At 41.3% G+C, this 15,330-nt stretch overlaps 1 protein-coding gene across 1 annotated transcript in view; it reads left to right on the plus strand.

Moving 5' to 3' along the window:
• adamts18 (ADAM metallopeptidase with thrombospondin type 1 motif, 18) overlaps positions 1-15,330 on the plus strand; it is a 60,698-nt gene that overhangs the window by 38,412 nt on the left and 6,956 nt on the right. The window contains exons 17-19 of the mRNA XM_054616177.1: positions 6,773-6,893; positions 7,981-8,107; positions 13,482-13,686. Of these exons, the coding sequence (XP_054472152.1) occupies positions 6,773-6,893; positions 7,981-8,107; positions 13,482-13,686 (453 nt within the window). The remainder of the gene's footprint in view (positions 1-6,772; positions 6,894-7,980; positions 8,108-13,481; positions 13,687-15,330) is intronic.

Below are 15,330 nucleotides of genomic sequence, written 5' to 3' on the forward strand. Positions count from 1 at the left end.
ATGTGTAGACCATTCACAGATGTGCAAACTAACATGTAGCTTAATCTTAAGTCTCTATGCCACTTTCCCTCTTCCTCCCAGCATGGACAACAATGAATGTAGGCTATTGTTTTTACATCATATGCATTTAGTGTGGTTATTAATGAAATGCCTTACTTCAACTAAAACACCTTATCATGTTGGTTTACTTTAGCTTTAACATATACTTGTGTAAATACGTTATGTATTTGCTGTTAGCACTTTTGTTTACCTTATTTTAACTGATGCACCTTATCCTTTTAATTAACAACAATTTAATATTAAACTCACAATACATATTTATGTAAATAGCCGTATTTGCTGAGCTTTGGTATCATCCCCTGCAACATCTTCTATCCATTCTTTTTTTCCTACTTTCTGTTTTCCCATTCTTGTTTTATTCTTCCTGTTTTTTGCCCACTTACCGGATGTCACTTCTCCCGGGGTTAACTTGTTTGCCTTGCCAGTTCTCTTTATTCATCCAAGGTTGGGATCGAGACAAAGGCTGAGAATGCACGCCTGTCTGTGTGTACGTGGGCATGGGACGTGTCCTGTCTACGTGCTGATCTGATGGATTTTTATTTAAAGATATTATTCATGCAATTTGTATGCAAAATAGGTCTATCCAACCGGCGGCCAAAAAATGAAACCTGAGGCAACACTTAAGCCCGTGTATGCAAACCTCCTACCTGGCAACACTGTTGTGTACTTGCAAATGTTATATATAACTTCCAAGATGCATTGTGGTAAGAAACATCCAATCAGAGGGCTTAAAAAGTCATTAAGTATGCTGCTAAGGGTGGGTGGAAGCTACTGAATACAGAAACGAGTAAACAGATAATAAGTCTGCATCTTAAAGTGTTCCCAACTACAAAGATAAAGCGTTTTGAGTTGTATTTTGCACTTGGCAACTCTTGGTCTTGCAAAGAAATATGTATTCTTTAACCCAAATCTAGCTGTACAAACTGTTTTAAATCATAGCTTGGTGGCCTGTTGGTACGACACTCGATACTTCTGAATCCCTTGCCAGACAGCAGTAAGGGGTCAGATATTGTCCTTAAGTAGCCTTTGAGCCTGCGCAGGATCCTCACCTGACCGATGTCACGGATGCTCAGTAGATGGGTACCAATGATGTTCTGGTCACGAATTATGTTCTGAATCTGTTCAATCAGACTATTGAATTGCAGCGGTAGTTTGTTTTATCAGTCCAGATGATTTATTCATTTGTTAACTGTAGAGCTTTGGTAGAGTTAAATGTGTTGTAACTAATATCAAGGCAGTATTTTGCTGCCGCTGTAAGTTTGTCTTACTTGCCAAATGATGTCCATAAAAGGATAACAAGCAGTAAGTCATTGCTGCCAGTGTGAATGATTTGCAGGAAGTTTGTGGGATTTTTCTTTGTTTTTATTGGTTTCGCTGATTAGTTGACTGTCAGTCATGATTTTTAACAGCAGTTGTCCCAGACTTGAGAACTAGAGAGGAGACAGGTTTGGATATGTCTAAAATGAAGTTAGCATGTCTCCTCTTACACGATGTTGATGCTGTTTTAGGTTGGGTGTAGGTTATTCATCTTTGCGAATGGCTTAAGAAAGACAGAAACGTGGTTTACAAAGCATCAATGCTTCAATGATTTCTAAGTCCTCTATTAAATGGATTTAAAACAAATCAAGCTGAATGTTGTTTTCATAGCTGCTGGTTCTCATCATTGGCGGTAGTTTGGCCAAGAAGCTAAATTGTTGGTAAGAGTTGGTTTGCTTGGATAAGCATAACGACCTTGTGTGGCTAGCAGTGGTCATTGTTTCATGGCAGTGGGTTTTGGTTTGTGTGGGTGATACTATCAGACAGCACTTTATGTGCCTGTTGTGAAATTAAGCAAAACCTTGTATATTACTGAATCAGTGCTCAGCGGTGTGAAGAAATCCGAGCACAATCTGTTTTTCACTTGGGTCCAGAGTAACATAACATTCTCACATCCATGCAGAACAAATGCAGGGCAAGTTTCAGCATGCAAACCTTAATCAGTCTGATCAAACCGAAGTACTGTCTGAGTTTTGAGTGACTTCCTTAATGAAAACAGATAACAGATGTGTACAAGCTTGTTTTAGTGCAGGGGACCTCGGACAAAATCATGACAGCCCACTCAAAAAGCTACTGTTCCCAGGATACTTTGGGGGTCGTAAACAGGAAGTGTAGCGGTCTAATTGATTCGGTGGGTTGCCTACAAATTCACTCTATCTCTGATGACATTTTGTCGAATTGGCCGTATTAACACTGCCATGAACCTGCCCATTTCATCTCACGCAGTATCTTTACCTCACGTCTCTCCCTACACGGCCCCTCCATTTTTAGTGGGATATAGTATGCATGTGAATGTGCCTGCCTGGCTGTCCTCCCAGCTGTTCACAAGTCTGTGAACACTGTACCAACATGTGTAGATGTGTTTGTCTGACATTGGACAGCTCTGTGATTCTTGCTACATAAACATATCTCTTTTTACCTCCTGTCTGGATCTGGGCCAACCACACACATGGAAGAGTTTACATGCAGCAGAAGGTGATTGGTCTTGTCAGTGGATGTGCCCCAGCACTGCTGCATATAGATCGAACACACAAGATGCTTGGCTTTCTGAGTTGGATGCTTAATGGTAGATTTCGCGTACTTGAGAATATACAAAGACACATGTCAAAACTCATTATTGCAGATATTGATTGACTTGATGTGTTTTTCAGGCATTGGAATGGCTGTTGACAGTTGGACCTAATACCCTTTGTCGAATGGCTTAATGATTAATACCCACCGAACCTGAACTAAATGTAGGTGGGCTTTAAAAGAAACATAACTGTGCTGAACACAGTCCAGTGTGTCCAGTGTTTTGAAATGAGTCAAACTGACACACTATTAGCTCACTATCCAAATGAGCCTCAAATTAAATTCTTCACCATGGCAGTGAATCCTCATGGGGTTGTTTTAATGATAGCCTGATGCTTCTACTCCATTGGGTATGTCTGCTTTCGTTCATCTGTTAGACTCTGCTTGACTGGAATGTCCAAATAAATTTCCCGAATAGAGAAAGGTAACTCAGAATCACCAGCCGCATAAAGGATGTGGTACAAAAAAAGAGCTAACTGTCGAAAGAGAATGGAAAATGTCCCTCAATTGTGTACTCTACTGTCCAAACAAGAATACTTGTAATAGTGTGATCAGCCAGTTTGGACTAGAGAGGGAACATATAAGTCCTTAATGTTTCTGCTGGTTAGTGGGTAGGAGATCTAACAGCTCAGTGGGACCTCAATGGCTGAATTAGGCTGCCACGTCGTCAGTGGTCTTACCTTTAGTTCTTGCAGTAGACTCATTAACAGATGAACCATTTGTGTCTGCTCTCCTTTTTCTGCATATGAACCTTTTGGTTGATACCGTGTGGGGCCTACTGTATATATTCTTTGAGTTCTACCAATATAGAATAAATTACTGATATGGATTTATTTATAATAGATTTGCTCAGAGCAAGTGTATACACTATACTTTAGGTATGGGAAGACATTTTATGGTTTGAAATTATAGTACAAATAAGTCTGGAAATCAAAGAATTTCTGGGTCTAGTGCTGAAACAATTAATTTATTATTTATGCCAAATACACACGTGGACAAAATTGTTGGTACCCTTCCGTTAAAGAAAGAAAAACCCACAATGGTCACTGAAATAACTTGAAACTGACTAAAGTAATAATAAATAAAAAAATATTGAAAATTAACTAATAAAAATCAGACATTGCTTTTGAATTGTGGTTCAACAGAATCATTTTAAAAAACAAACTAATGAAAATGGCCTGGACAAAAATGATGGTACCCCTAGAAAAGATTGAAAATAATTAGACCATAGGGACATGTTAAACTAAGGTGTGTCCTCTAATTAGCATCACAGGTGTCTTCAAACTTGTAATCAGTCAGTCTGCCTGTTTAAAGGGTGAAAAGTAGTCACTGTGCTGTTTGGTATCATGGTTTGTACCACACTGAACATGGACCACAGAAAGCTAAGGAGAGAGTTGTCTCAGGAGATTAGAAAGAAAATTATAGACAAGCATGTTAAAGGTAAAGGCTATAAGACCATCTCCAAGCAGCTTGATGTTCCTGTGACTACAGTTTCACATATTATTCAGAAGTTTAAGGTCCACGGGACTGTAGCCAACCTCCCTGGACGTGGCCGCAAGAGGAAAATTGATGACAAAATGAAGAGACGGATAATACGAATGGTAACCAAAGAGCCCAGAACAACTTCCAAAGAGATTAGAGGTGAACTCCAAGGTCAAGGTCCATCAGTGTCAGATCGCACCATCCGTCGCTGTTTGAGCCAAAGTGGACTTCATGGAAGACGACCGAGGAGGACACCACCGTTGAAAGCAAATCATAAAAAAGCGAGACTGGAATTTGACAAAATGCATATTGACAAGCCACAAAGCTTCTGGGACAATGTCCTTTGGACAGATGAGACAAAACTGGAGCTTTTTGGCAAGTCACATCAGCTCTATGTTCACAGACGCAAAAATGAAGCATACAAAGAAAAGAACACTGTACCTACTGTGAAACATGGAGGAGGCATCTGGCACAGGGTGTCTTGAATCTGTGCAGGGTACAATGAAATCTCAAGACTATCAAGGCATTCTGGAGCGAAATGTGCTGCCCAGTGTCAGAAAGCTTGGTCTCAGTCGCAGGTCATGGGTCCTCCAACAGGATAATGACCCAAAACACACAGCTAAAAACACCCAAGAATGGCTAAGAGCAAAACATTGGACTATTCTGAAGTGGCCTTCTATGAGCCCTGATCTAAATCCTATTGAACATCTGTGGAAGGAGCTGAAACATGCAGTCTGGAGAAGGAACCCTTCAAACCTGAGACAGCTGGAGCAGTTTGCTCACGAGGAGTGGGCCAAAATACCTGCTGACAGGTGCAGATTGCAGTGATTGCCTCAAAAGGTTGTGCAACAAAATATTAAGTTAGGGGTACCATCATTTTTGTCCAGGCCATTTTCATTAGTTTGTTTTTTAAAATGATTCTGTTGAACCACAATTCAAAAGCAATGTCTGATTTTCATTAGTTAATTTTCACTAAATTTTTATTTATTATTACTTTTGTCAGTTTCAAGTTATTTCAGTGACCATTGTGGGTTTTTCTTTCTTTAACGGAAGGGTACCAACAATTTTGTCCACGTGTGTACTTGCTGTTTTTTTTCCAGTCTCTAAAATGTGAAGATTTAAAATTTAAAATTATAAATGATATGTCAGCAATACAAAACAAGCTTTTTAGAGGTGTCCCCCTAATACAGTGGCCTGAGTAGAAAGTACACGGGTAGGAATTTGCCCTGTGTGAATTTTGACTATAGCGCGTTAAGTAGAGTCTTGAAATGCACGGATCGAATCTGCTGCCAGAATGTCCTTCCCTTCCTTTAGGGAACTTTTTTTTCTCTTTTCTTTAAATTTAAAAATAGGAAATGTTCCTGATGTAGAACCAACATTATTGTTACGTTCTCAGAATGTTCTGGGGAGGTAAGTTGATTGTTCCAATGAGGTTACTAGAATGTTTCCTTTTAATGTTCCCTAGATGTTAAACCAAAGTTACAGCTTACGTTGCCAGAACGATCTTGGAAGGTTATTTAAATGTCCCAAGAAGGTAACGTTAACATTTCCACATTGCATTCCATAGATGTTAAAACAAAGTTTTTCTGACATGAAAAATGTAGTTGTTGAAACGATGTTGAAACGCCATCACGTCACCAGAAAGTAATTTCAAGGTTATTTGAATGTTCCTAAAAGGTTCATTGACAGTTTACCCATATTGTTCCCTAGATGTTTAAACTGCCAAACTTGTCTGACTTAAATACAACGTTATCGCCAGAGAGTTATTGCACGGTTATTTGATTCTTTCTAAAAAGGTTACTTGAACGTTTACCAATAATGTTCCCTAGATGTTTAAACTGCACGCTATTTTGATTTAAAACCAAGTTTATGGTTACGTTCTATGAAAGTGTAGTTTCATTTTCCAAGAAGGTGACATGAACGGTTCCACTAAACACTTCCTTGGATTTCAAATTTAGATTTTTTCTTCCTTAAAATATACACAATTGTTATGTTCCCGGAACGTTCTGGGAAGGTTAGTTAAATGTTCCATGAAGTTTACTTGAACGTTTGGCCATAATGTTCCCTAGATTTAAAAACTCGGTTGTTCTGACATAAAACCAACTTCATTGTCACGTTCCAAGGACTTTCTGGGAAGGTTGGTTAAGTGATACAGGAGGCTTACTACTCCTAGATGATAAAACACTATGCATTTCTGACTTAATCAATGGTATAGTTATGTTCCTAGAAAGTTATAGCAAGGCTATTTGGAATTTCCTAAAAGGTTACTTGAACATTTACCCATAATGTTCCATAGATTTAAAAACTTCAACTTATTCGGACTTCAAACCAAGTTCCAATAACGGTCTGAGAAGGATGAATGTTCCAACATGGTTACTTGAACGTTTCAAATTTCCCCTTGAAGTTAAAACACTTAAAACACACTTTATATGTATATATGTATATATATATAAAAAGGATGATGCTCTTCAGAGTCTCCATAATCATGAATTAAGTAATGCTTATACCTTGGTCACTTACCAAAGAACAATAGATAGATGAAGACCATGTTCAGTTTGCTTTTTTCCAGATGCTTAATGGTTTAAAAGACACTTTTCTGATGTACTGTTCTCTTGCCTGACAGATCCTCCTGCAAGGAAAGAATCCGGGTGTAGTGTGGGAGTACACCCTGCCGCGCACGGAGAGGAAACCCGACTACAGCTGGGGCGTGGTGCGCTCTGACTGCTCTGCTCCATGTGCTGGAGGTGAGACTGTGTGTTTGTGTGTGGACCTACATGTTTGTTTGAGGGATGAAACTAGAAACACTCTGTTGTGCATTCATGTGTTATGTACCCCAACTTAACAGCTTTGTATCTCTGCACAGCAGGCCAGTAAAGCTGAAGCAACGTGCATGGGGATGTAGAAAGAGCGAAAAAGTTTGGAGTTCTGCCAGTGTTACTCGAGATAGAGTTATATTTTCTAAACACATCTGCTGTTCCTCATCTTAAAAGCTTTTTTCTCTTGTAGCATTAAAGTGAAAACATATTGTTGGAAAATACAAGCATGTACATGTATGCCAGCTGAGTAGCCAAACAGGGTTACATTAGAATGAAGCTGGTATGAACTTCAATTATTCCTTCAAAATACCTGCTTGTAAAAGCTGACATTTTGCCCGAGAGCACAATCTCATGTATGTATTAAGCGCATATTTAAGACCCCTTTTACAAGATTCTTGAACAAAATGCACTTTCAAACAAGCCATGGAGCATAATAATTAGCTGACTAGCTAAAGGTAATAAAACTCTCAGCTAGAAATGACAAGCCTGCTCACTGAATCAAACACCTGATATTTTAACAATTACGCAAACGATTTTTGAACAGAATATCGTTTATTTTTGTCATAGCAAACAGACTTAGTGAAAAACTAGAATAAAAAAAAGTGGTTGAAATATATGCATATTCATAGGTATACTCAATGTGTGTGTCAAATTTCATCTCTATGTTGGGATACTGTAATCCAGTGTTGTCCAGAAACCGTGTTAAGGCTAATGAAAAGCACCTTTGTCAACTGAGAACTCTGCTAGTCCCGAAAGACTCACAGCAACCCCCTGCTCACTTGACAGAGGACGTGTGTGCGTGCGTGTGTGCGCGCGTGTGTGTGCGCGTGTGTGTGTCTGTGTGTGTCTGCATGTGTGTGTTCTGACTGTGCTGCTTGTAGCTCCACTCTCTCAAAAGGCTGCAGACATAAGAAATAGAACCTTTCAGTTTTCCATGTTGACAGTATGAATGTTGCAAGGTGTCAAATTGTAAACATATAACTAATTTAACTCTCTCTCCATGTTTTTCCATCAGGTCGTATCTCCACCAAGGCTATCTGTCTGCAGGACCAGAAGGTTCAGGTCAACTCCACCATGTGTAGTCCCAACACCAGACCTACACTGGGCTCCCATCTCTGCAACACTCAGCCCTGCCCTGCATAGTAAGTGCTGCGAGAGTGCGTGTGTGTGCGAGTGCGAGTGTGTGTGTGTGTGTGTGTGTGTGTGTGTGTGTGTGTGTGTGTGTGTGTGTGTGTGTGTGTGTGTGCGTGTGTGTGTGTGTGTGTGGGTCAGGGCATTGCCTCGTGTACAGTTGGCTGTGGCATATGTGGCATGGGTCTTTATGTTGCCAAATTTTCAGGAACCTTTCAGGCGCTGTTTTTATTACAGGCACACACACACACACACACACACACACACACACACACACACACACACACACACACACACACACACACACACACACACACACACACACACACACTGTGGTTGAGCAGTCTAGAGGTTGCCTGTGGGCCATTTGCTGTGGCAAGCCACCACTTTTGCTCAGCCTGTGTTCTTCTCCTCCCTCCCTCCTCCCTTCTCTGCTCTCTAATTTTTTTTCCATTTTCCTATGTGAGAAAACACATGAAGGCCCTCTCTATCTGCAGCCTTTATGCGCCACTCTTCACTTATTCCAGTGCGGTGTTTTCTCCAGCTGTATGTCCACCTGGGTGTCAAGTGGATTTTATTCACTCTGACATGACATTTTTGTCTTCATGTCCGTGATGTTGAGCCACGTCTAACCACTTGATAATAGGTTCCTGGTGGATTCCATGCAGACAACATGGCTCATTCTGAACCATTTTAGCGTAGCAAGTTTGCGGTAGTGGAACCTAAAATCTAAATCCATATTTTAAAACTTATAGTCTAAAATATGCAAGAAATATATATATTTTTTTTTTGTCATAGCCATGGGATGTAAAACCAAAATGTTGGATATTTTAGGCTGATTCTGGCATTTCTTTTGACTATACATCTTAATATTTTACTAAGATAAGGCAAAAAGAATGAAATTGATCTGTGAAATTCAGTAGTAACATATTCAATTTGTTTCCTCAGACTTTCCCATAAGCCTCAGTTGTACTCGGCATTTTAGCATGCTAGCATGTTTACAGTAACAGTTTACGGGCTAAACATTGGCCCGTAAGCCTCCTCGCTGTGGCCATGTTAGCATGCTAACACTAGCATGTAGCTCAAAGCACTGTGCGTCATGTTTTTAAAAAACCTGGAGCTTTTACAGAATTTGGTTGGCGGCTAGTCAATCATTTCTTAGGTGGGTGGGGTTCTGTCTGACAATTTTCGTATTCCTAAAAAAACTGTCTACGGCCCTGACAGAGACACCAAATGTTTTTTTTTTGTCATGTAGTAAATTCAACATGATGTTTCCAAGTCTGTAATGGACCTTTTACTGTAGCGAACACTTGAGAATTAGAAAGAGAGACGAAGCAGAGAGGGAGACATCAAAGCTAACTCGGAGTGATTGTTGCTTTCAGTGCGCATCATCCCTCTTAAAAAAAATCCTCAGCCCCCGGAGCGTCCTGACTTTCGCCGTGGCAAAATCATTGCCCGTGTTTTATCTCGGCTCTGGTCTAGACGTTGTGCTTAATGGCATGCATTTTTAAAGGAGACTGTGCATTCGGGGACCGGTGCAGCGAGCAGAGGAGGAAACCAGTCCAAAGTGCAGCGGAGTAACAAGTTGAAACGGCACTAAATAAATGGCCTCTCTCCTATGTAGGCCTTCGGCTGAGGGAACTGGAGCTACCCTGATTTACAGCGCTGCTCCAAAGAACAGGCAGGGAACCGTGTCTTGGGTTCAGAGAGAGTACACGCACACACACACTCACACGTAGGGCGGCATGCACAATAACAGTCTACATGCACACACATTTTTCCGAATGTGACTGTATGAGGCTAAAATATGTATTTGGGATCCAAACCATGGGGTGAAATTAGAAAAAACATGCCGCTTCTGTCCGATGGCAACGATGTTGTCGTTTCGTCCACCATTAGCCATTCCGCAACATGTCCAAACTGAACTTCCTCCAGTGTCAGGGGTTGAACAAGCCAGACAGCTATCGGTTACACCTCCAACATACAGCCTCTGTTTCTCACTAAGTTTCCCACCACCTGAGAGGGCATTTCCTGCCCCTAATCTCGGGCATACCGTATCTCTTATCCTGGCGAAAGGTATTAAACAGCCCCGTTGCGTGTGTCCCGACCCCCCCCTCTGTTTGAGTAAAGGGAAAAATGGTAGAGCCCGGATAAATAACATCAGTGCGGTTGCCCATTCAGGGAACAAAAAGCATTGTTTAGACACCCGTGGATCTTATTATACAGTAGCTGACAACGTTTTCTCAGCTGGCTGTGTGTAAGGGGCCAATTTATGGGCACTGCACAGGAAGAAAGTCGAGTTGAATGAGCAGCATGAAAGCTTTAATGACTGCATTAAGAGCTCCTGGACGTATGGGCGCACATTGGAGGGCCCGGCAGAGAAAAGAAAAATTGACAATGAGGTGGGATGCGTGTGCACACTCTCTCTCTGTGTGTGTGTGTGTGTGTGTGTGTGTGTGTGTGTGTGTGTGTGTGTGTGTGTGTGTGTGTGTGTGTGTGTGTGTGTGTGTGTGTGTGTGTGTGTGTGTGTGTGTGTGTGTGTGTCTGACAGGAGGGGGAATGTAAAAGTGCCTGCTTATCTCTGCAGCGAGTATCTCGGGTGCTGACAGGCCTATCCATGTTTTATTGTGCAGAGACGGCAGGATTCCCACGGGGCCCGGCCAGTCTAGCCATGCAGAGCCAGTCAAACCCCCCCCCCCTCCCTCCTCCACACACCCTCACCCCTTCACTCCCATCTACCCCCTGTTGCTTTAGACTTGCTTTTTAAACGTTCTCTCCTCACGCTGCTGTTAGACTGTCACCCAAAACGGGGATTCTCCGCTGTGGTGGTGAAGTGGTTTCTAGACATAAAAGAGGGATGCAAGGAGAATTTTTAGGAGCCAGTTCAATCTTCCAGTCTAGCGTGCAGTTAGGAAGAGATATACTCATATTTCAAAGATTAACTTAAAAGGTTTTTTCTTCTTTCTTTCTCCAAAGCTCAGCCCGTCCCCATCGTTCTATCTTACCCTCCTCTGCTGTTCTGTCTCTGCTGCTTAAAAGTTATTTTGCTCTTTCTTTTGGCAGAGACCATCTGTAGAGTCACTTACCACAGGTTAGGTATTTCTCAGTGCACCACACGGCGGTATACTGTATGTAGACAGATCAAAGAGAGACAAGGCGTTCCTGTGCCAGGAAATATTTGCAGGGAAATATGCACAAGTAGTTATTATTGTTACTTTTATTTCAGTGAAATGAATATCTCCAGTACCAGTTAACATGTATAATGAACCACAGTCAAACTTATTTATAAAGTATGGAATCTAGAATGAATGAATGAAATAGGAAATGTGGTCAAGGTCAGAGAAAGGTGAATTTAATACCACAATGACAAATATAGAAAACAAGATGTATGGAGTTTTCTTGCTCAATACCATGTGACCTCGGCCCTGAGCCACACAAATGAGTGAATGACTGAATGAAAATGAATTGCAAACAAAAATGAGTGCCAGCTTTAATTATGTTGTTTGCACCCACGTTAAATTAAATTACATAAATACAATATAAAATAAAAGCATAAAAAGATATGATAAGATAGTGATATAAAATATGTGTATGGAGCTCAAGAGACATTTGATAAATAACTTTTATTCTTAGGTATAAATCATTGCATTCAAGTGTCCAAGTTAGGGCATGGTGTGGCAGTGTGACAGTCATGCCAAATACTAGGACCCTGTAGCAGCTAAATGGAATTCAGCAATCCTCCATTTCTTTATTTACCACTTTGCTTTTCCCACTTTTTTTTATCAACATGTCTTCAGTAAAAATGACCTTTTTCATTTCAGTCAACGTATTTCCAGAAAAACTTTAAATAGGTGCTACAGCAACAATGTAAAGGAATAAAAGAAAGAAATTCAAATGTCAGCGCCTGTTGGAGTAAAATACTGAGAAAAGAAAATAATACAAGGACAGAGATGGAAAGGATGTTTATACAAGCAAAATGAGTGCAGATGGTAAATATCACCAACGTACACCAAACCACACAAATGTAAATATCTATAAACCTGGTTTTAAAACAGAAAAAAGTTTGTACATTTTGTTTATAATTAAGCAGAAAAACTTAACTCAAACTCAATATTAGGTATAGACTAAATATTCATTCACTGGTTGGTAGCTGTTGTGCAGCCATACTCATGCTAAAAGTGCATGTGTTAGCTCCCCTACAGTATTGCACTCTTCTACCTCAAAATATGTCAGTTATTGAAACATTTCTGAGTTACAAATTACAGCTAGGTCAGCGGTGGTTTGCAGCCACTTGAGCCACTTTCCCCCAATGATATATTGTTATATATAAGCCAGGCAAAACAGAGGTGGAAAAAAAAAAAAAGTGCCCAAAAATCCCTAACCGATGCTTTCAGGTCCCGATGGTTCACATCTCTCCCGTTTCCAAATTGCAGTTTAGTCCTGCTGCTTCGTTTTTTTTTTGTGGGGCTTGACAGAGAATGAAAGCATTTTTCTTCCCCTGAAGCAGGTCGGCGGCGTGGAGGAACGCTCTTTGCGGTAGCATGTCGTCTCAGAACCGGACCGAGCCATCTGCCCATCTCTCCATCTCCCTCCTCTAAGCCTGCGGTTGTCAGACCACTCATTTGCTGTAATCTCCCCCTTCAGCCCCAATGCCAAGACAGGAGCTATTTTAGAAGCAGCACTAGGCTTTCATCAGTGGCAAAGCAGAGTTTCAAAGAAAGGAGAGAGTGGAGAGGAGAGGCAAAAAGAAAGGAGATTGGAAACAAAATGATGGGAGGAGAGACCCCGAAGAGAAAAGATAGATAGAAGAATTAAAAAAAACTTGAGAGACGAGGGGGAGGGAGGGAGAGAGAGCAGTCCTCATCCGTCCGTAGCCTTATTGTATGGTGTATATTGCGGTTGGCCTTGTGAGACCGTTATGGAGAGTCGTATATACACTATGGTCGTAGTGTTTAGTTTCAGATCCGAATAGCACGGAGAGAGATGGATGGATTCGGATACATATTTCGTCCTGTGTATTTTCTTTGTCCGTCCATAACTACCAATTTGTGCGTTGACAAAGATCAATGTGTGAAATAAATTGTGAGTATTCTAAATCGGCAGGTCTAGGTTTTCATGAATCATAACTTTAAAGAAAAGCAAGAAAGACCCAATCGGGAATGTTTAACCGCCTGATAATAAGTGGTTTCCTTTAGTCTTTGGTGTAACAGCCACTGGTGATTTAGGGTGAAATTGTGTTTTTCTGTGTGTGTTTGGGCCCAAAACAGCAGAACCTGTGGTCGGCTTTCCTGATTAGGAGCTTATTAATGTGGTTGGTATGCATTTACAATGTAGCACATGCCCATTCCCCACTCATACACACTCTCTCTTTGCATCCCACCACAGCTGGGGAACGGGAGACTGGGGCCCCTGCAGTCGCTCGTGCGGAGGAGGTCAGCAGACCCGGACCCTGCGCTGCCTGAGGAAGGTGACCTATCAGAGGGAAGAGGTGGCGGTGCACTCCCTCTGCCCCGTAATCTCTCCGGCCCAGGTCCAGCCCTGCCACACCCAGGCCTGTCCGCCCGAGTGGAGCACCGGGTCCTGGTCTCAGGTGGGTTCGTGGAAGCATTTTTAAAATATTTCTTTAGCAACATGCCCGAAAACGTACAATACCAGTCAAAAGTTTGGACACACCTTCTCATTCAACTACTTTGAAGAATCTAAAATATAAAACATATTCTGGTTTGTTGAGCATTTGTTTGTTTACCACATAATTCCATATGTGTTCCTTCATAGTTTGGATGTCTTCAATGTTAATCTACAATGTAGAAAAAAATAAATAATAATAATAAAGAAAAACCATTGAATGAGAAGGTGTGTCCAAACTTTTGACTGGTACTGTATCATGTGAAATGATCTGACTTTTACATTTGTGCTTGACATTTTGGGTTATCAGTGAAATCTTTACAACTGTTCGATGAATCTCGTTGACGTATGGGCGCCCCTCAATTTTTTCCCAGCATGCCAGGTCAAATGTCCTATTTGTTTTGATTTAGTTAATTTACCATGTAGCTGCAAAACTAATGACAATCAACTTCAGTCATACTTTGTGTTATATGGAAATGGAAAAACAATCTAGGAGAGTTTGTTGTGAAAACTACATATGCTTTTACGAGGGCTCAAGCCCAAGGGCCCAACGACGTAAAGGAGCCCAAGAGGCTTGTGGTGGGAAAAAAAAAAAAAAAAAAAAATCATGCTTGACTTTGTGTAGCATTCCTGACTGAACGTAACGGAGACAGAGCACTCTCACAATGAGACGCTCCTCAACTAGCTAGCTAGCTTTCCTAGCAGCTGTACAGCCTGAGATACGTTTCTCTTACTGACTGATTGAGAGGGTAAAGGGTGAGGGGCGACTGACACTGGTACAAAGAAAGAAGTTCTCCTCCGACACTCTCTCTCTCTCTGTGTGTGTGTGTGTGTGTGTGTGTGTGTGTGTGTGTGTGTGTGTGTGTGTGTGTGTGTGTGTGTGTGTGTGTGTGTGTGTGTGTGTGTGTGTGTGTGTGTGTGTGTGTGTGTGTGAGAGATGAATACTGGCCTACAGGGATCCGGCCTCTATCTTTTGGTGATGCTATTTCTGTATCAAACCTATTATGACTCACTATTGCGCCCATTACATTTATTGTAACTGAATCTGCGGATCATGAGTGATTGTTGCTCAACCATTGTATGCAAATGACGCGTGGCGTGATGTTTGTGCATGTTGGACGGGGCAGTAGGAGAGTCATGATGGTGCTTGCTGGAGAAGTTCACCTCTAGGCACAATACGAGGACCCTGAAAGTGAAGCAGCTGGATAGAATTCATCCATTGTTCATTTTTACTCTACTTCTGTCTGTTTTCTGTTTGATGTAACAGTCGTTGTTTTTGCTGTCAGGGTTTACAGGTGTAACGTTTGCCCACTGTCATGATTAATATGTCCGCTTAAAGTGATCCTCATCCATTTTCAGGCTTTTAACACAGGTGCATGTTTAGACATCTGCATGACAGAAACACATCTGTGCCTGAATGACATGCACACACACACAGTCTCTCATACACTGAGTTTACTATGCAAGCTGTCAGAGGGTTCACTCATCACAAAACACACGCTGTACTGCCCTCTGTTGGACATTGGAACAACATTTGAAGAACAAACAAAGTCATTTAACAGTATGCAACACTTGTAAGGACTATTCAACTTTTATATTCAGACATCTG

Source organism: Anoplopoma fimbria, chromosome 2 (assembly GCF_027596085.1).
Source record: "Anoplopoma fimbria isolate UVic2021 breed Golden Eagle Sablefish chromosome 2, Afim_UVic_2022, whole genome shotgun sequence".
Lineage (NCBI taxonomy): Eukaryota > Metazoa > Chordata > Actinopteri > Perciformes > Anoplopomatidae > Anoplopoma > Anoplopoma fimbria.